Genomic DNA, 22781 nt, shown 5'->3' on the forward strand with positions numbered 1-22781 from the left:
ACATAGAAATTAACTAAAACAGATTTCCATGTAACTTTGCTGCGTGACAATTTACTCTTTCATGTTCTTTAAACAGAAGTGTCATATTTATCCAAATGTATATTGCTCTAATAAAGACTTGAGTTGGGGAGTTGCTTCATTCATTAGACGTAGAGCAAGCAAGTACTGTATGTGGGCATGAAGAACAGCAGGAAGTTCCACAACCAGAACACTTAACATTTCCTTGGAGTCTTTCTACCAAGGCTAGTGGTACAAGGCGAACCAAGCAATTTGTCATGCAAGCAGCCTGCACTTTATGTAAACAGGCTTTTGGTCAAAGAACTCTTGGTTGAACTAGAGCTGATGCCACTAAAAATAAATAAGCAATGTGGGATAACTATTTAACATTTTCATTGTAATCCCAGTGGTATTCTCTGGTGTCCAAACCCATGGGCAGCTGGCCAAATTACATACTCCCGTATGGCTGGCTGTCTTGAATTATCTTTCAAGTTTTTGCGTGCTGTGCTTTTATGTAAATGCATTTGGCAAAGTGTTCCTTTTGCTTGTGAAAAATAATGACTCTGTATGCTCTATGGTTAGTGGAAGACATAAATTGCAGCCAAGAATGAGGAACAAGGAGACCAAATATGCAAAATGCCATGCATTATAATTTAGTTTTCATCAGCCATTGTCATTGCTTAATTTGGTATTGTTTGCTTTATTGTAAAATGGCATTCATGTGATCTCTTGAGTCTCGGCAGATGCTAATCTGTGCCATTTAATTTTTTCAAGTGTCTACCTGGTTGAAACACTATGAGGTTATTCTTCTGGCCTTGACTCACAGACATCTGTTGTCCTTTTCTACCCACAAAGTGGGAATTAAGTTCAGTGTATTGATTTGATTTTTAAAAAAAATTTTTTTTTGTAGAGCATGTGAGAGAGTACCCACCTACACTCAGAGCCGTCTTTCCTATTGGGCTTAGTGGCACGTTGCACCAGGGTGCTGGCCTCCCAGGGGCGCCCCAGTGAGTGGGGGAGCTGCGCAGCTTTGCCGGCAGCCTCCCCTTTCCCTGCACGCCCACCAGCTGTGCCCCATCAACCATATGGCTGGTGGGCATGCAGCTTGCCTCCCAAGCCTCCATGGGAGGAGAGCGATCCCTGCAGAGGCTTAGGATGGGAGCTGCGCCTGCCCTGCCAACTATATGGCTGCCGGCGGCAACAGCAGCTAGGTGCGCGCTTGTGGCTGCACGCACTCTCCCGTCTGTCCATCCATCGGTGCCCGCAGCAGCCTCTGTGCGCTCGCCATGGTGGACACCATCTACCGAACCCACTTGCTGGGCATGGCAGCCGAAGGGCTGCCAGACCAGTACGTTGACGGCCGTGCAGCGCGGGTCTGGCAGCTCTACATCGGCGACACGCCGAGTACAAGAACTGGCTGGTGTTGCTGCTGTGCGCCCAGCGCTGCAACACTGTGCTCGATGTGGCCTGTGGCACAAGGTGAGTCACACAGCAGGAGGAGGAAGCGGTGCTGGGTGCTGGATCATGACCCAGCTTGAAGGCCTGGGCTCCCTTCTCCCCAGGGGGGTTTGTGTCTCAGGATGCTCTCATCCGGATCCAGGCACATGGCAGCTGATCAGGACCTCCCGCACCCCCCCATTGAAAGCACATGGCTCGATACCCCGAACCCAAGAATCCTGGGAACTACAATCCCCGAACTACAATTCTCAGCGCCCTCTAACATACCACCACCTCTCAGGATTCTTTGAAGGCATGCGGTTCAAATGCGTTGGGTGTGCTTTAAATGAAAGGAAAGGGCCCCATCACTTTGTTGTGGGAGAGGCTCCTCCCCGTTAGGAATATGACACGTGGGTGTGCAGCTTCCTTCCCAAGCCTCTGTGGGAGGAGGGCGATCCCTGCAGGGGCTTGGGAAAAGGTCGACAACTCTGGGAAATGGGGGACGCCGGAGGGATCTTTGCACCACGGCACTGGATATGCTTAAGACAGCCCTGTCTACACTTGCTGTCCCACTTATTTCAATTCTTGTTCAGATGGACCAGCATAGCTACCAAGACTATATCACAAAGGCCATAACAATGAAAGTATGTTTTCTCTTTACTTTAGTGCACATCTATCCAAATTGAGAAAATGGCCTGTGTTTTAAACCAGACCAGTAATGTGTACACAGCCTAGAAATGTCACAGACTGTCTGCTTGCATTCAATAGCCTTTTGGCCTACTGCTTTCTCTCCCCACCACCCTGTATATGTGTATCTACTGATGTTTACTTGACTTCAAACTCATCCAACAATGAATCTGACTTTAAAGTGCCATCAGACTCCCTGATGTAACAACCTAACTTGGCTACCCTTCTGAAATTGATGGTTGTGTTGTGTCTAAAGTTAATGCTTATTCCATAGTGAATGCTGATTTCGATAAATGGCATTTAAAAGATTTAGAAAATTGCTTCAAGTTGGAAGGAAACAGGGGAAAGTATTTTAAGACAGATAGGAGGATCTGCCTCCCATAAGTTGGTGGTTGGGTAAAACTTAAGTTTCTCTCTCACAGACCTTTGCTCTTTTTTAAATATTAAACAGGAGGCTGCTGATTGCTCTAAGTCAACACTTGTGTTGCCAATTTATTTTCCCTTCTTGAGCTTGAAAGCTACATGCCTCCTTGAAAATGATGATTCCAGGCTTCCGACATCACTTATAGGTATGAACAACTTAATTTCTAAACTGACTGTATATACATTGAGCAAAGAATCAAGTGATCATGGTTCCCTCACCTTCAACTCAGCTCAGCTCAGCCTTGAGTAACTTGACAGTTCTTATGTTTTGTTGCATGCCACCCCAATCTCCCAAATGGTGCAAGATCCCAGGGATCCCAGGTGTGCTTTACCCAGAGTTCGTGTTTCCTTTTGGAAACTCAGTAGGGACTGTGGTGTCTTTATGATATATGGTTTGTTTACACATATATACAACCTGAGCCTATGGGCACAACAATGGAATGTCTAGGTGCCCTTTTTAATAAGAATACAAAGCTGAAAATGAATGAACTGCAGCTAAAGTATTATGCTCATTTTTCACATGGTCTAGTCCTTCCCCTGCCCACCCCACTAATATTCTTAAGAGGGTCTTTTCTTCAGTCTTCAGAGAGTATCTGGAAGTAGGGAGGCAGAAAAAGGTACTGCGCCCAGAGCTCAGAAACTGCCCGCACTAATGAAATTCCCTGTCGCAAAATGCACCTAGAACACTGGGAGTTTCGAACACTGGCTCCAAGTTACATTTGCTCCAGCCAGCATGGGCACTGGTCAGGAATGATTGGAGCAGGAGTTCAACAACATCTTAAGGGCACCACATTGACTACCTCTGCCCTGCATTTTAACTAGCATTACACAGCAGGAGCCTAGGCTTACTTTTTGCTTAAGTTATGAGTTTTGTCTGAGCCAGAGCTTGGCTCCCAGGCTATATTTCCAAGTGACTGGCACCCTTTCCCCCCAGAATGGAAGCACTGAGGCCAGGAATCCATGATTCATCAAGCCATGGCTATGTCTTGAAATAGTGGTAAGGGTCTGCTCCCTTGTAGGTTCAGACAAATCAGGTACTCAGCTTAAGAACAGCACTATCTGCAAATGCTGTAAACAGAACTGTGGCGTGGCACTGTGCAACAGTTCACAGAACCAGATTAGTTGGTAGTTCTGAAGTCATCTAAACACATTTGGCCATGTATTGGAAAACTGCATTTGCATGATAATAAAAGGCTCTACCTGTGTTATCTATTTTAAACTAATAAAACTTTTAGATTGTTAGTTATAGCAGTAAATGTGGTCCTATAACTTTAGCAGGGGGAAACCCAGTATTCTGGTCAGTTTCCTCTTGGAGTTTTGTTTCAGATAGTACTGTACAACTAGTTCTGTTAAGGTTCTGATCACTTAAGCTTTGAAAACTGATGAAATGCATTTCACAGTACTTCAATGGCTTTACTGTGAAATTAAACTCCTTCAATTAAACAAAATAGAATTGGGCAAGTAACAAGTATTTTCTATTAACATGGAGTCCACTAGTTTAGATGAAATAACACACTGGTGCCAATTTTAAAAGCATTTAAAGTGGATGTGAATGCTGCCATAAATACCATGGAAACTTACAATAAATAGTCTCCTGAGACCTGCATATAAAAGTTGTGTTGGAAAAGTCTCTATGGCTTCTAAACTCAGTCCAGTGTATTTTAGGAAGTTGACTTCTTGCTTATTCTTACAAAAGTAAAAAGATTATTTTTGGTTGGAGTTTTAAGATACTGCTTTGAGGCATTGTACCTTGATAGCAAAAGTACCACTGATGAATGAGGATAGTATATTCATCCTAGACTGCATTTGGTAGAATTCATAATTTGTATTCATCTGTAATACAAATTCAGGTCTTCCTGTGCTCATGCTTATGTAGTACAAACCACCAGAACATGCAGGAGAAGTACCGGTAGACTTGGGTACCCTGAAGGCATAAATTGTTGGACCTTTCTCAGGTTGTAGGTGTGTACCATGTATGAAGGAAAGAGTAGCTCACAGCAACCCTGCAGTGTCCTCCACTGTTAAAACTGTTGTGAGTTGGGGGGGGGGACAGGTTGGTATCTAATGGAAGATCCCATTGTTGTCCTCTCTGTAGAAGCTCTGGAGCCAACTGACGCTTCGCAGGTAAGATTCACCTTCTGTTGTGTGGGCAGGGCGGTCCCTCCCCCTACCTGGCTGATCCCCTGGCAACGCCTCCCCAGGCGGGATTGGGCGATTGGTTGAGGCAGGCGGAGATCTCCAGGTATCCAGCCTGGGGAAGGCGAAGCCAGCCCGTACTACCGGGAGCTGAACTGGGATCCAGGGGGCTGCGTGCGACCACTCAAAAGGTGCCCCCATTTGATGTGGGGAGCAGTTGTTGTTGAATTAGCCATAATGGCCATAGGTATGGGTCATTAGTATTTGCTTTGTGCCAGAAGGCAAATGGGTGGGCCCCCTTCCTCACCTTTCCTATACTAATGGACCATACTATGGACACCACAGGCTCTGCTGTACCACATTCCAAGGAAACCGAAACCTAGGGAAGCACCTGGAATTCTTGGAATGTCACACCACAGTGATTTGGGTGGCATGCAACAATGCCAAATGTCAGAGGTGGAGCTGCAGCTCATGTTCCATCAACTTACGTGCAGATTGATTGCACTTTTCAAATGTTCAAAAACTAATTAAAAATAAAATGTAAAACAAACCCCCATGAAGTAAGGCCCACATTAGAGCAAGGACTGTTTACTTTGATGCTAACTTTTGTTTTCTCTCCAGCCCCGAAGTCACAGACTAAGGTAAAGTACACACCAGGGCCAGAGATACCCTACAACATTTTGTTGTAGGGCCTCACTTGTTTAATATATACTTGCAATCTATTTTGGCTTAAACCTAAGGGATACAGTATATCAATTATGTGATACATGGTGTTTATCAGCATTTGCCTAGTCCAGGCATAAGCAAACTCGGCCCTCCAGATGTTTTGGGACAACTACTCCCATGATCCCTAGCTAGCAGGACCAGTGGTCAGGGATGATGAGAATTGTAGTCCCAAAACATCTGGCAGGCCGAATTTGCCTATGCCTGGCCTAGTCCTTCTTTCCTGCAAACCAGTATGGATTCAAATTGAGTATTCTTGTCTTGGGTGTTTTGGCTGCAATCAGTCTTATTAGTCTCCATTTTGCAGGCCCTCAGGCAGATGGCATCTTATTTTCCCTGGTTCTTAGTACTGACTGTAGGTAACTATTAGCAGTGGGATAGATTGCATCTGATGGTAGGATACATAATAAAGGACATTTTAATAGTGTTCAGATGTACGTCGCAGGCTACTGGTTTCTCCTGTTAAACCTGCTTGTCCTGTAGCTATAATATCTTACAAGTGAGAAGGGCAAGCAAAATCTTCTTTAAATGTCCAAATAATAACAAAAAAATGTATGAGCTACATTTTGGAATTAAGTTTTTCCTTGAAAATGATTTCCCTTCTCCTCCTATCCAAATAAACTCAAAGTCATTGTCCCCCCCCCCCCCAAAAAAAAAAATCTGATTACAACAGATTTGATTTAACATGTACTTTTAAAATAAGCTGCAATGGCATCATTTTTTGGTTAGTGCAACTTTAATCCTTATACCAAAAAGGCATTTGCAAATTACATGGCACAATGTTGCCTCCTAGTTTCTGATATTCAAATATTGTGTGTTAATCACAGATGCACTGAATTTAGAACATTTTTCGGCTCGAAAGAGATGTTGTCGCACATTGCCTAATCTGTTTTTCCTGAGCCAGAGACGGGGATCCAAAGAAAATCTCTTAAACAAGGAGAGGCATGCCTATAAAACAGAACATGGGCAAGACAATAAAAGGTAAAGAGAACCTATTTATGTTGTATGAGCATTGTCTTATTAAAATTACTTGTAAAGTTCAAGATATTTTTCAGCAGGCACTTTATCAGAAGATGTTATTGCTAAAATGATGTACCTGAATGCCTTAATAGGAAGATGTTTTGTTTAAGTGAGTTATTAAACTTTTGTTTTCGGGTGTTCTCTAGCAATTCCCATTAGGCAACATTTTAAAAGAAAAGTCTGAAAGGGACAGTTAATAAGGCTGAAGTAAATCACTGGAGTACTAAAAAGCAAACAAAAAAGATCCCCACTGCTGAGAAGCAAACTGTTTGCTAGCATGGCAAATAAAGAGATGTCGCATCTTCCTGTGTGTCTTCTTGATCTTGGAATATTGAATGCCATCCACAATAGGTTCCTATGGTAACTAATAATGCAGCCATATGTTGTTGACCGTCATACAAAAATAACTATGCTTGAATACCACGGCCACAATAAAAATTTAGCGGAGCCTTTCTTTTTGTGATGGGAAATCGGTTTACACCTGTAGTTTCTTTTGAAAAGAGGACATGTTACATCAGGTGTGGGAGGGGGGAACTTTGACCCTCCAGATGTTTACTGAACTACAACTCCTAGCATCTTTGAGTAGCCCTCTACTTGTGGAACGCTCTCCCCAGGGAGGTTTACCTGGCGCCTTGGCTACATAACTTTAGGCACGAGGCAAAAACATACCTCTTCTCCCATGTCTTTGGCTAATTAAGCACTCTGTGGCCTTTTAAACTTTGTGGGGAGGGTTATTGTTTCGTGTGTTACTACGTTCATTTTTGTGTTTTTATATTGTAAACCGCCCTGTTAGAATTCCTGCTCCATGATTACAGTCATGGGATTTTCGTCTATCACATCACGGTGTGTGTTTTGACTCCACAGAGTGGGTAGTGATGGAGTCAGGATGTTTGTGTTACTGTGTTCCGTGAAGTGGGACTATTGTCCTTTGTTCTTTTTCTCTTTGCTGTCTGATGCTAGAGAAAGAGGGAGCCATGTTGCAGTGCTCCGTGTGTGTTTATGTGTAAATAAAGTAGATTAGCCAAAATGCTGACTTGCTGGTGTCTGTTATGCAATCTGCGAAGACTCTGCAGATCCTTAAGTGTGCCGATGTCTGTTGGCATCGGTCGTTCTGATGTTCGGGCTGAAGAAAGCTTTTGAAGCTCCCGAATGATCGACTAGGAGGGAAGAGAACATGCCAGTTGGGCATGTGTCTCTGCCAGGGTCCTACTCGAGTGTAGGACGAGCTCCTGACAGGGAGGTATAGAAATTTAATAAATAACCACTGCTCTACAATTCTATAATACTGTGATTCTATGATCATAATCTCTGGCCAATGGCCATGCTTGCTTGGGCTGATGGGAGGTGTAGTTCAGCAATATCTGGAGAGCCAAATCTTCCCTGTGTTGAACCATTGTTCAGTTATGAATTCTCAAGCTTTTGTGAAACACATACCCAATTCTTACCTGCTTATTGCACGTGGCACAGATTTTTTTTCACATAGAGCGTGATTTTTTTGGTCATCGCGTTTCCCCAGTGTGGGATGGGCCCACATATTATTATTTTGTCCAGGTGGTGAATCCATCCCCACTGCAAGGGGTCTAAGAGATGTGACTCCAGTCCCCATCACTCCCAGCCAGCATGGCCAATGGTTAGGGAAGATTGGTCACATCCATACCATACATTCAAAGCATATGCCCCCCCCCGAATGCTAGGAACTGTAGTTTGTCAAGGATGCTGGGAATTGTAGCTCTGTGAGGTAAACTGCAGTTCCATGGATGCTTAGGGGGAAGCAGTGTGCTTTAAATGTATGGCATGGGTGTGAGTGATGAGAGTGGCTGCTTACCCAGTTCAGGGTGGGCCGCGGTTGTGACTCATTGCACCAGCTCCACACACACCCGAGCAATGCCATCGTGGTAGCAGCCATTGGCTTCTCCCCCAGGCCAGCTGTGGAGCATCATGAGTTCCCACCACACCCACTTTACATTTGCACCAATCTGTGGCGACCTGGGGGCGGGGCTTAGGAGCAGACCTGAGTGCTGCAGTCTTGACTCAGGTCCGCTCTCACCCCATATAATGCAGCTGGCTCTGCCCTTGGCAGCACAGGGATGAGAGTTGTGCCATGCCCAAGGAAAACATGGAAGTGCCAGGATACTTGGGAAATGATTTTTAAGCTTCTTGTGTTTGTGCTTCCCTTTTTATGCTTGCTGTGGTTGAGCAGAGCAGTTGAGGTCAACAGTCAGGCCAGCACTGAAGATGGAGTGAAGCACCTTCAGTCTCAGTCTTTGCCAAGGTATTCAGCTGTGACTCAGAGGGTAAGTTTACTGATTATTTGTGTTCGACTTTCCCTACTGTGGTCTAATGAGCTGCAAGAAGAAGGCCAACCATTTCTAAATACTTTTTCCTTTTATGGAATAGAACTCTTAGAACATCACTTCCTGGATATTGTATTCTCTAAAATTGCTCGGTGATACACAAACTTCCTTGTATCCCGTGATGAGGTCTGAGCCTTGGGGTGAGGATTAATCCTCTGTCTTTCTATTTTAAGCATAGATATTATGAAACATGCAAGAACTAAACAAAACCTATTTATATTGTATTGCATAATATTAGAATAGCAGAATGTAGTGGCCTGGGGGTTTTCTTTTCTGATTAATGTACAACATACGCATGCTGAACTAATGTTCTACAGTTTATGAAATGCTTAATGTTAAAATCTGCTTCACGAAAGGGAGAATGTGTCACTCCTTGGATTGTATGCCCAGTTAACTCCCAGTGGGTTTCCTTCTTCACTCTAGTGTCAATTACAACTGTGCACAGTACGAAATTGGGGTGGGGGGAGTGGGATGGACCAGATTCTGTTTTCCTCAGAACCCCCTCTCCCAGGACAGTCAAAGGTAAACATCTGATTAATTAGATTTGTCCTATGCATCCAAATTAGCCTAGAATAACAGTGTTAGAGGGTTTACAAAACAATTACTATTTGTTGTTGTTATGAGGCTGGAAATTGCTTTTCAGTGTGATTTTGTAAGGTCTTTAGAAGCGGAAGGGGAATTCCTTCAGATGTGGCCCAAGAAATAGAAGAAAGGAGAAATCATGAAGGAAGAGTATATATGAGTAGCCAACAGTTGCAGGGAGAAGGTCAGGTAGGCCAAAGCTCAGAATGAGCTCAGGATTTCAACAGAGGTTTAAAATAATTTTTAAAAAGGCTTCTTCAGCTATACTTGAAATAGGAGAAGGAGCAAGCAAGTAGCAGATCCTCTGCATAGACAAGATGGAGAAATACTGTTGGGTGACAGAGAGAAGGCAGAACTGCTCAACAGTGGTGGAGAAAGGTGGGGGCAGTCCGCCTCGGGTGTCATCCCTGAAGGGGAGGGTTGACATCGGTGCACCACCCCCTGGGACGCGCGCCGCTTGCAGCACCCCCTGGACTAGCTCTGCCTCTGCTGCTCAAACACCTACTTTTTTCTGTCTTCACCCAAGAGGATAGCAGTGCCCAAACTGGTGATAACAGAATAAATGAGGCAAGGAGGGACTGCAGCCCAGAATAGGAGAAGAGGTAGTACAGGAACCCCTAGCAACTCTAAATGAATTCAAATATCCAGGGCCTGATGAGCCGCATCCAGTGGTACTAAGGGAACAGCAGATGTAATCTCAGAGCATCTGTCTATTATCTTTGAGAATTCTTGGAGAACAGGTGAGGTTCCTGCAGACTGGAGCTGGGCACATGTTGTCCCCATCTTCAAAAAGAGGAAAAAGAAGACCTAGGTAACTACCGAATAGTCACCTTGACGCAATACCAGGAAAGGTCCTAGAACAGATAATTAAACATTTGGCTTGTGAGCACTTAAATAAAAAAAGTTGTGCCAGACAAATCTCATTTCTTTTTTTTGATCGAGTTACAAGCTTGGTGGATTAGGGAATGTTGTGGACATAGTGTATCTTGATCTCAGTAAGGCTTTTGACAAAGTCCCCCATGATATTCTTGCAGGGAGACTGGTAAAATGTGTGCTGGATGAGGTAACTGTTGGGTGGATTTGTAGCTGGTTGACTGAGTTCTCACTAATGGTTCCTTGTCTTGAAAAAAGTGATATGTAAGGTGCCACAGGATTCTGTCCTGGGCCTGTTGTTGTTCAACGTCTTTATAAAAGACTTGGATGTAGGAATATTCAGTTAACACCAAACTGGGACAGGTAGCTAAAGACATAATTCAGATTCAACATGACCTTAACAGATTGGAGAACTGGGTCAAAACTAGCAAAATGAATGTCAAATTTTCAGTTTACATTTCAGTTTATATTGTATAGGGTTATTGGCGCCCCAGTTTGTGTTTTGTTTTATGTCTTCCTAAATAGAATGAATTATTTTTTAAAAATGTTTAGGGAAAAGAGGGAGCAGATGGGAAAACAGGTTCTGCAAAGGGAGGAAAGACTCCAGTTTAATTTTCATGCTGAAGACCTCAGATGTGGTAATCACTATAATGCTGTTTTGTTTGAACACCATTTCTCCTAACATTATAGCACTCGTGCCATCTGTACAGTGTACAGTTAATAATCTTTGGGGGTGGGGGAAGTTTTCAGGAAATGATTGGGAAAGGGGAAAAAATTGATTCCTAGGAGACCTATATAGTTATAAAGTTTTATTCCTGGGAAACTCTTATCATCATTGACAGGGACATACTTCCATAAAAAGCTTGCCCTTTAAGTAGAAGAATCTTATTATAAAAACACACTTCATGTAGAACAAATTGAAAAGTTAAAAGGGCACACTGAAATGAATTTAGAATTACAAAAGATGAAGAATAAAGTTGAACTGAGGGCAAGTTTCTCAAACTTCTAATCCATTCATTGGCTTTTGTAAGTCTTGCACAAATAGGCAAATGCTAAGCAGAACTTCCAATAAAGCTTTGGAATTAGATGCTTACCGAAAAACCAGTATACTCTCAGAAATGCGGTTTGTGAGAAATGAACAGTTTTTCTCTGGAAAACTAGTTCTGTGAGCTTGCCCAGAACTGATTGGCTAGCACCTAGGACATCACATTTCAGTACATGTAGAAGTTGCATGTGTTTTATCTCTTTTGAGTTGAATCATCTTTTAAATTCTTTTAAATACTTGGTTTAGCTGTTTTTCATCAAGAATGTCCATGTTTTACTTTACTTAAATGTTTTCTTACAAGTAAGTGGTTTATAGATTTTGATAAATAAACAGGTAAATAAATAAACATCCCTTCTGGGTCTCAGGGAGAGAGAAATCTCTTCCCATCATCTACTACATGAAATCCAAAAGCACGAACAAGGTGGAAATGGGAGGGAATTGAGTTTCACCTAAATCAGCCTTTCCCAATCTGCTGCTCCTGGTTTTGAACTACAACTACCGCTATCCCTGACCATTGCCCATGCTGGATGGTTAGTGGTAATGAGAGGTTGTAGTCCAAACCTCCTAGAGTACATCAAACTGGAGAAGGCCAAGCTAAATGTTAGGAAAACATTCCTAATGTTAAGATCTCTTCGGCAGTGGAACAGACTGCCTGGAAGGTGGGTGGGCTCTCCTTTACTGCTTCAGGCATTTAAGCACCTGGACATCCATCTGTGTCAGGGATGCTGTAGTTTCATCAGGCGCTGCAGATCCTGCATTAAGCACGGTGTTGGACCAGGCTGCCTAAAAGGCGCCTTTCATGATTCTGTGATTCCATTTCTAAAACCTACTTCTAAAACGTAATGGAGAAGAATAAATATTTGCACAGAATATTGTCTTTCTAAATATTTCCTAGGACAAGGAATGCAGAGTGTGTATTGGAAGTAATAGGGCTTAAAACAGGCATTGGCAAACTCGGCCTTCGAGATGTTTTGAGACTACAGTTCCCATCATCCCTGACCACTGGTCCTGTTTGCTAGGGATGATGGGAGTTGTAGTCTCAAAACATCTGAAGGGCCAAGTTTGCCTATGCCTGGCTTAAAAAAATAAAAACTGTCAACATTTGGTTTTTCTATTTAGAATAGCACATAGACTTAGCTATAGTGCCCAGAATTACTGCTTTTTAGAAAGATTTGTTTGGGGAGGGATGCAACAGAACAAAGATGCACTTAGAACTGTTTAAAGTCATGTGGTTGTTTTCTAGGTATGACTTCTGAGTTGATTTCAGTGGGAAAAAGATGAAATCCCAGGCTCTGTGACACTGAGATGGTATCCCAGGCTCTCTTTCAGGAAGTTCTTAATTCTACCATAGAAACCACAAAACACTGCATGTTTCTCAAAAATTAGTTTCATTTTGGTTTCTAGAGAGGGGAACAGGGATAGAAAGGATCAAGACAAACAAACAAACATATCACCCATGATGATGAAAATGGATCAACAAACTACTACTGAACAGAGCTCATGGCTTTCAGCATTTTATTTTTCTTGCTTAAAGTGTTTATATTCCGCTTTTCAGTGCACCAAAAACCAAAGTGATTTATAAAAAAATTAAACACTTTAAAGAGTAATACAATACTGAACTAGATTGTTCCAACAGAAGAGCATTTTAAAAGCCAGAGACTCCCATCAATCTAATAAACCAAGGAGAAGGATTTAAAGGAAGTTCTCACCTGGACTTGAAAACGTATGTGGCAGCACCAAGCAAACTTCTCCAGGGAGCAAGTTTGAAAATTTGGGCACCACAACATTAAAAGACCCTCTTCTGGTGTGTTCTGCCCTCACCTCAAACAGCACAGAGACCCAGGAAAGGGCAATTAACAAGAATCCTAATATCTAGGTTTGGATGGGAAAAAGTCGCCCTTGTGGTATCCTGGTCCTGAGATGTTTAGGGTCTTTTTAGGTAGTTGATCATATGGGAAGAGGTACTTCTAGGACATTATTCAACAGGGTGGCTCGACATTGACTGCAGTATTTGCAATCAGTCCTTCGTTTGAATCAGAAAAAGGGTATTTTGTCTTTCCAAAGAAAGTCACTGTCTGAAGCAGGTCCTAAGAGCTTTCTCTGTAATCGTGTACACAAAGCTGACCTATGAAAACCTGGGGGCAAAGGCCCCATATTCACTTTAGATTGGAGCTTAATTTAATTTTAAAAAATTACTTTAATGCATTAAACAAACTTTATTAACATGAAATATATACAATAGTTAAAAAGGAAAACAATATCAATGTTATAATGGAATAAATCTCACATTTCAAATGCCAACATTTTCATTGTATTTTCTATTCATAGCTATTTTTTCCTAAACTAAATATATATTTTAATAACATGTAGTAGTTCATGCCATTTGACCAAACTGCAGGAGGCAGTGGAAGACAGGAGCGTCTAGCGTGCTCTGGTCCATGGAGTTACGAAGAGTCGGACACGACTAAACGACTAAACAACAACAAAGTTCTTGCCAACACCTAAAATATCAAATTCTCTTTTTACCAAAGCTGTTAACTGACTCCATTTGTTTAATTCTTCCTGATAATTAATTCCATTTTTAACATTGTTGAAAATTTTAATCAAACTCAATTGCGCTCACATTTTTATGATGGTATCCTGCTTTCTTTGCTTTGACATAGAGCAGCTTTGCAGTGGTCAAAACTTGTAAAATCTGGATCTTATATGAAATTAGAGGATGACTTTTTACAGAATTTAATTAGCAGATTAGTTGTTCTAACAGCAACTCAGCTTGCCAACTTTCCCTTATAATTTCAACCACGCAGTTCCAAAACTGCTTTGCATTAGTGCACCCCCATAACAAAAAATATATATCCCTTTATGGCTTTACAAAACCAACACTTTCCATCCCTAACCTTACTTGTGATCTTTGACTTCCTGTTTTCACTCTTTGGCCATATAAGCAATTGGTTATTCTCTATGTTTATTTTGAAACCTGCACTCTCCCTGTACTGCTGTAAAACTCTGTATAATTCTCCAGATAAATCACAATATTGTCTGCAAATAAACCAATATTCCTTTTGTATTCTAATTCCTTTAAATGCCAGATTAAAAGACTGGAGCATAGTTTAAAGCAAAGTTGGGAAGCCTGTGGCCTTGCAGATGCTGTTGGACCTCAACTCCTACCTGCCTTGCCTATGGCTGGGGATAATGTTGTACTCCAGCAACTTTTGGAGGCCCACAGTTTCTCGAACTCTGAATTAATGGGTATGAACTTTGAGCAACAGTCCAAATCCAACTGGTAGAAGTTGAAGGGAGTGGACATAGATCATGTAATGTGTACTACCTACCAAGGCAAAGGGCTTGGCCAGATTGCTATGCCTGCACAATGGCCTTCTATGGTTGGTTGTGGTATTAGTGATTGGCACAAAAGTCAGTGCTATGCAAATTTTGGTTTCTGTTCCAGACAGTAGGAACCAATTATTTCCAAGCCAGTCAAAAAGATTGAAATGTGTCAGAAAAATGACAAGTCCACAATAATCTCATCAGTGAAATGCATGTGTGAAAAACATTTTTGTGCACTGAGCAATATCCATGTCAAATGTATGTTATTTACCCCCAAAAAATGTCATTTTTAGTACTATGATTTCAACACAATCATTCCTTGACTTTGCCTAGAGTTTTATGAAGGACTGACAAGGAGGTCTATCTTAATTGGAAATGAGAGCACTTTAAAGCTTGCCAATGAAGCCTTCCATGCAATAATACAAGGAATGTTGAAAAGGTTTATCTTAATGTCCTTACTATGTTACATTAGACCTTTCAAAACCCCAAGTTAATAAAACACAAGGAGAAGCATAAGTTGTTACTTTAAACTTTATTGCTGCTTGTTGTTATAAAGTGATCCCAGCCTGGACTTTAAATGGGTTTAATTTGTATTTTTGGCATCTGCTATAGCCTTGGGATCACAAGGCCCCACAGTGCTTATCTTCAGAGGTTAACTCGAAACAGACATTCCCATCAGTGCATAGCCTCTTTAGTCAACACTGCAATCCAGCGTGTATTTCACCTCTCATTATGCCAACCCTACCTGAAGATGAGGGACAGCCAACAGAGACACAGAACCCCGTTTTGCCTTCTCCAATCAAAGTAAGCAACATTTATAAATATGCTATCCTCGGTGACTTGTGACTGCTTTACATTAGCTATCAATTATTATTTTTTTACTATAATTTGTGCCTTGAGTTTGATGAAAATATGCTTTGGCATGTAATTTAGTCTTGTTTTCCTCCTCTGTGACATCACAATATTCTATGCTTTCTCATCACTACCTGAATTTTAATAGCAAGTAGGGGGAAAGAATGGAACGTTGTCAGAACCCAAGATAAGTTCTACTAGATGGTACAGAAGGAAGAACGAGACATTGGCAGCAGTTTTTGCGATATTTATGACAAGATTATGACCACCTCCCACACTGTTTAGCATATTTATCCTAACATTGCAATGTAATTTAACACTGATGAAAAATGGGAATTGATGTAGTGTCATATGGTGTTACATCACCACTCATTGATCTTTATTCTGGATCTTAAGACTATTGTTCTTGTCTGATTATTCTTATTTGTGGGGCTGGACCATGATTATGTATTTCACTTTTTCTAGTTTGTACTCAGGGCTGCTGCCAGCTTCCTAGCAGAATGGGCTGTTATGACGTTATAGTTTAGGATGCTCTGCAATTTGTTCTGCATGACTTTTTAGCCAATGTTGGCTCTAAAACTAATCCTATTATAAAATACATTGGAATAGCTTTGACTGCTGTGCCCCCCCCCCATATTTATCCATATTATATGGCCAGCCCTGGAAGTAGTCCCTGAACAATTAGTGCTGCTTAAGACAATGTATGAATGGCATCCTAGCTGGGGTGAAACAGAAATGGTAGTAGTTGCTACTAAAGTTGGACTGAATGTTTGCTTTTTTGTGCTTTTTTATTTTTTAAGAAAAAGATTTAGCCCTATTTGGCATTAGCAGTAAGATCAACCCATGCTTTCTGGTAATATTAACAGCATGTGACACTCCACATTGCACACACAGAGACAACTATGTCAACACAGTTGATGATATCACAGAGAACTTCCTGACCTTCTAATCTCCCCTCAAAAATATTTTTGATGTTTTGCACATCATTTGGATGACATGCATAAAATGTGTAAAAGAGGGACCTTCTGCTAATATGCAGTACTGAATCAACAAGTGTAATGATTTTCAAGCCTGCTTCTTTAGGATTTATGTTATCAACTGCCCTTTTTTTTAAAAAAAACAAAACACAAAACAGATCATCATGTTCTCTTGAGATGTGTTGAAAACTTTAAAGCCAATGTATATCTGGCACGTTCAGTTTTACTTTTATCATTGTCTTTTAAACCTAGGACACAGTATTCTACTCTTTGGATAAAAACATCCGCTGCTTTTCCTTTCAACATCCTAGGAAAATGTTGTCAGCAGTGAACTGTGCAGTTATTTGTCATGCATTCTGACACCATTACACATTTGTGCTGAGGGCTAGTTTCCTGATTTAAGATAAACAGCCCACGTGTGTGAGTTCTAGTGATCAGTCTAATGGAAGGCATACAGTATAGGTCAAAGAGATCTTGATTTTGCTCCATCTTGCATGCAGTTGTGTGTCTTTAAAGTGTTGTCAGGTACAGGACAATGGTAATTGTTCACTATAAGAAACTAATGCCGTGAGAGCCTGAACAGTAGTCTCTTTTTCAGCTGCTGGCTGCTGCTTATTTGAAAGTTCGTTTAGTTAGCAACATCTAAGGGTTTCCTGTTTCCCACAGCATTATGTATTACTACCTAGAAAAAGCCATTATATGTCCTAGGTAGTATTATAAAAAGGTAAACATTCAGATTGACCCTGCCACAGGAGTAGGCAGAGGATGCCATGGCTGTTTGTGACTCTAGAGGGTGAAGAACAAATATGAGCTAGAATGGTTGGCCACACCTTGATATTGGGGAGAAATCGCTGGATGTACATGGGAAAAGCTCTCATGAAACATGTGCATGCCATAATACCTCAACAACAACAAAATTAAATAAAGATTTTTCAAACAACACACACACACACACACCTTGCACAGGAGGCAAAGCAAAGAAAGCCATGGTAAAAAAAAAGTGGAGTTAACTAATTGCTGTGTAGAATGTAGGACTTGCTTCCAGGTGGCCAAATGCACTGAGCTGTTCATGAGAAATTTAAAGAAAAATTTTGTTAACCTGGGAAGGCATTTTACACACACACACACACACACACACACACGCCTATTATTACTTCATATTAGTAGTAGTATTATTGGTATTATTAATCTCACTTGTCCAATATGGCAGCTAGTCCTCAATTGTTTTAAAATGGATTTGAAACATCTGGGTTCTTTATAAAGTTCTTCACAAATGCTAATTTATCAAGAATTGTGTATTAGTTGCTCCTGCAGTTAGGTAGGGTCTGCATTAGAGCATAGGACTTGAATTATGCAGAGCCTGTGAATAAATTAGGCCTAGAATTTCATGTAAAAATGTCATGTTTATTCCATTGCAATTATCCTGTGGTATATTTCTATATTCCAAGTTAAATTTTCAAAATATTTTTTTTGTCACAAACCATTCAGGAGTCCCCTGTTGAAGCAGCAACATGCAACACGCCTTCTATCGTTCTTCCAGAAAACATAGTCACACCAGATACAGAAAGAGAAAAAAATCTTGCTTTCAGGTAATACATAAATAAGCACACACAAATTGTTTTCTACTCTGCCATTGGTAAATGAAGAACCTGCACAATCCTCATATGTTGTTAGACTCCAACTCCCATCAGTGCTGGGAAGCATGGCCAATGATCTATCTTTATGGCGCTACATGCTGAGCTCTATACATCAAGAATGCCTTCTCTGCATCATTTGCTATAAACTGATTTGGCCTTTCTATATGCTTGGTTTGTTTGTTTGCCTCTTGCCTCTATAACTTTGTAGCATTCTAACATATACACAGCTTGTAAGGCTAGATCTGAAAGTTCATTCCTCTAGAAAATTATACTGTTGGGTCCAATCTCATGTGGACATTTGTGTAAATCTCTTTTGTAATGAAGTCTAGATTTGAATAATTGGAAACAGAACTGTTGCTCAGGATACATGTAACAAGCAAAGCTTTTTTTAAAAAAACAAAAACCACCAGAGCATGCCGACTTATCCACTTCATGTGGAGCTACTTTGTAGGGTGAGGTGCATGAAACAAAGTAAATATAGAGGGATTTCAAGAATAACACAATTTAACTTTTAGAAGACATCTAAAGGCAGCCCTGTTTAGGGATATTTTTAACATTTGATGTTTTATCGTGTTTTTAATATTCTGTTGGGAATCGCTCGGAGTGGCTGGGGAAACCTAGCCAGATTGGGCAGGGTATAAACAATATATTATTATTATTATTATTATTATTATTATTATTATTATTATTATTATTTTATTTTGGATTTAAAGTAGGAATACATGGGTGTTCTCATGCATGTGGGCTAAATCCTGCAATCTTTGGTTAGAGGATTGAAACTTACGCAATCTTTGAAATAAATATTTCAGCACTGAAACCTTTTGACGACTACATTGCCCCAAAGGAACAGCTGTCTTACCTGGCTGCTTGCCCAGTTACAATACAGCTACCACTTCCCTTCTCTTCCCCTTCCCCTTCCCTGTTGTGTTCCTCTTTCTCTTTTTTCCACGTTTTGTTTGCTTGCTTGCATAGTTTTGCTTACTTACCTAGATGAAGTCAGAAAACGACTGCCAATGAATTGCCAGAGACCAAATTGCTGACAATAAATAAAATAATTTTCTAACACTTGATTTCAAATTGAGGGGGGGGGGAGTTAGGTGTATTAGGACTTACTGCTGTTTAAAGATGATGGGAAATTTCAGTGAACTGCTAATTAAAAGAGAAACAACAAACCAGAACTCTTTTTTGGGGGGGGGGGTTGGAATGTGCCCAATTATCATTCTAGTTTGTCTTATCTTGTACATTCGAGTTACATAGAATGATCCTAAATAATAATAATAATAATAATAATAATAATAATAATAATAATTTTTATTTATTTATACCCCGCCCTCCCCTGCCAAGGGCGGGCTCAGAGCGGCTTACAAGCAATAATAAAAACAAGATGAATGATTACAACTTAAAAACAAAAATAAAATACAACATTAAAATAATGGAACATTAAAATATTAAAATGTAGCCTCATCGCAGGAGGAGAAGGAAAAGAAAGGGGGGGAAAAGAGAGGGAGGGAATCAAATTGGCTCCAAGCCAAAGGCCAGGCGAAACAACTCTGTCTTACAGGCCCTGCGGGAAGAAATCAGAACCTGCAGGGCCCTGGTTCATGAGGCAGAGCGTTCCACCAGGCTGGAGCCAGAGTTGAAAAGGCCCTGGCTCTGGTTGAAGCCAATCTAACTTCTTTAGGGCCTGGGACCACTAGGGCAGTGTTTCCCAACCTTGGGCCTCCAGCTGTTTTTGAACTACAATTCCCATCATCCCTGACCACTGGTCTTGCTAGCTAGGGATGATGGGAGTTGTAGGCCAAAAACATCTGGAGGCCCAAGGTTGGGAAACACTGCACTAGGGTGTTGTTATCTATGGACCTTGAGGCTCTCCGTGGGGCATACCAGGAGAGGCGGTCCCGTAGGTACGAGGGTCCTAGGCCGTCAAGGGCTTTAAAGGTCAAAAACAGCACCTTAAATCTGACCCTGTACTCCACCGGGAGCCAGTGCAGCTTGAAAAGCACTGGGTGAATATGCTCCCATGGCAGAGACCCCGTGAGGAGCCTCGCTGCAGCATTCTGTACCCGCTGGAGTTTCTGGGACAGCTTCAAGGGCAGCCCTACATAGAGCGAATTACAGTAGTCAAGCCTGGAGATGACCTTCGCATGGATCACTGTGGCCAGGTCGGGGCGGGAAAGGTAAGGGACCAACTGCTTGATGCGGCGAAGGTGGAAAAATGTCGCCTTGGCTGTTGCTGTAACTTGCGCCTCCATGGAAAGGGAGGCATCAAGGATTACACCCAAACTCTTAACGGAAGGCAATGGCACTAATTGGGCCCCCGCAAGAGAAGGGAGTTGGTCCCTCATCCCCATGCCATCCCGACCTAGCCATAGGACCTCTGTCTTCGAAGGATTTAGTTTCAATCGGCTCCCACGAAACCATCCAGCCACAGCTTCCAAGCATCTGGTCAGTGTGTTCGGGGCCGAGTCAGTGTGGCCATCCATCAGCAGATAGAGCTGAGTGTCATCAGCATATTGGTGACAGCCCAGCCCAAAGCTCCGGATAATCTGGGCAAGGGGGCGCATAAAGATTTTAAAAAGCACCGGGGAGAGGATTGCGCCCTGCGGCACTCTACACACCAAGGAGTGGCGCGACGACATTTCCCTCCCTAGTGCCACCCTCTGTCCCCGACCAGAGATAAAAGAGCACAACCAGTTACGGGCTATGCCCTGTATCCCCACGTCTGCAAGGCGGTGGTCCAGAAGATCATGATCGACCATGTCAAAGGCTGCTGACAAATCTAAAAGGATCAGCAGTCCTGACCCGCCTCGATCCAGTTGTCTACGGAGATCATCTGTTAGGGCAACCAGAGCCGTTTCCGTCCCAAAACCAGGACGGAAACCGGACTGAAATGGATCTAATGCCGATGTTTCCTCCAGAAACCTACCAAGCTGTTCAGCAACTGCTCTCTCAATTACCTTACCCAGGTATGGAAGATTTGAAACTGGGCGGTAATTGGATAGGTCTAAGGGATCTAATGAAGTTTTTTTTAAGAGTGGACACACCACTGCTTCCTTCAATTCCCCTGGGAATGTCCCCGTGTCAAGAGACAAATTGATAATTTCAACCAGGGGGGTCCGCACAACATCTGGACACTCCCTAATCAGCCAAGACGGGCACGGATCAAGGAGGCAGGTGGTGGGCCTACCAACTTGGAGGAATCTATCCACATCAGTAGGGAGTATCCGATCGAAATGGTCCAACACTGGACCTGAAGTCAGTCCAGTATGAAATGAGTAATGGGAGGACATATGTTTGACAACTTTGAGAAGTATACTTCAAGCACTACTTTTATTGTAGCAATGTAGCCATTGGGTTAATTCCTGAACATTCATTGTAGGCTGGCACACCTTCCCCACTCCCAACCATTCTGACCTACTGACAGAGGTAGCTCAGCTCATATAAATGTATCAGCTAGACGCTAGTCACAAAATCTCAGCTTGGAATGGAGATGTCAACAGTCAGTCCATGGCTGCAGTATCTGGCTCCCATCTTGTTCTTAGCATGGCATGGGAAACATTTAACACAACAGAAGTTATTCTTACTAATTAAATGTAGCTGAATTTTCTGGAACAATTATGGCAACATCATTTTTGTTCACACAAAATAAAGCTGAGGTGAATTTAATGAAAAAATTGCATATTCAAGATGAGAGAAGATTTCTTGGGGTTTACACATGATGTGAAAATTGATCCTATTTTGCTGGTTTTTGTCCAGCTCCCATACGGGAAGCACTTCTCTCATAACTCTATGGGATGTCCCAAAGGAACTATTTCAGTGCAGAGTAGGATGCTGACTTGGCAAGTGTGCCTTTCCAAATTCACATTTGCTAAAGGCCAAACTAGTTTGTGAATTAAATGTGTGGTGTTTTTATTTTAAATGTGTGTGTATTTAGTTTTAATACTTTTATAAACTGATTTATATAATGCTACTTTAGTTTTAATAAAGCTCATTCCCCCCGGCCTTTTCTTTTCCCCTCCAGACCTGTTAGTCCTCATCTGCGGCATTCTCACAGAAATGCTAGGACATCAGCTAGCTCACTGACATCTGTGGGTAAGAAACACACACACACACACACACACACACACATGTTGGCAATTGCTTGATGAAAATGTGCATTTGCCTATCTGCCCTGTAGAGATTTTAATGACTGTACCATCGTTCAATATGCAACATTGCAATGGTATGAAAACTTGTTTATATGCTTGATTTAAGATATGCAAACTCTGTACAAGATTTGGTGGAGGGGGAGAAGGGAGAAATGCAAAGTAATATAAAATAGAATCCTCAGGCTTCTGATATCCTAGTGAGCTCCGCATGGATCAGTGCAATTCTGCATTTTATCTATCAAGGGTTCAAGGGGTTTAGGGCAAAGCTACTTAGGTCTGATTCAATTGCCAGATGTGGAATTTTGCCTTTTAGGTCAGCTGCTCATACCCAATATGCACTTCTGTGGTTAGCATGACTCCTTGGCAAAGCTTCAATAGCTGCATATACTGTACCATTTAACACAAAGATTGTTGTGTGTGGGAGTATAGTGCACCATTGTGTCACCATTGCAACAAGTCCGAGTTTCATTAGAGCTCAGCTACATCACAGGGTTTCCATAAATTCAGTATTTTACTCAGTGTGTAATTAGATGGCAGTATGTTGAGTAAAATCTGACCTATAT

At 41.8% G+C, this 22781-nt stretch overlaps 1 protein-coding gene across 1 annotated transcript in view; it reads left to right on the forward strand.

The window, feature by feature from the left end:
• The window catches only part of IRAG1 (inositol 1,4,5-triphosphate receptor associated 1), a 92534-nt gene that overhangs the window by 41026 nt on the left and 28727 nt on the right, over positions 1 to 22781 (forward strand). The window contains exons 15-20 of the mRNA XM_083724467.1: positions 2573 to 2690; positions 6231 to 6384; positions 8624 to 8717; positions 15217 to 15408; positions 17922 to 18022; positions 22092 to 22162. Coding sequence (XP_083580593.1) covers positions 2573 to 2690; positions 6231 to 6384; positions 8624 to 8717; positions 15217 to 15408; positions 17922 to 18022; positions 22092 to 22162 — 730 coding nt within the window. The remainder of the gene's footprint in view (positions 1 to 2572; positions 2691 to 6230; positions 6385 to 8623; positions 8718 to 15216; positions 15409 to 17921; positions 18023 to 22091; positions 22163 to 22781) is intronic.

Source organism: Podarcis gaigeae (assembly GCF_964106915.1).
Source record: "Podarcis gaigeae genome assembly, chromosome: 1".
NCBI classification, from domain to species: Eukaryota; Metazoa; Chordata; class Lepidosauria; order Squamata; family Lacertidae; genus Podarcis; species Podarcis gaigeae.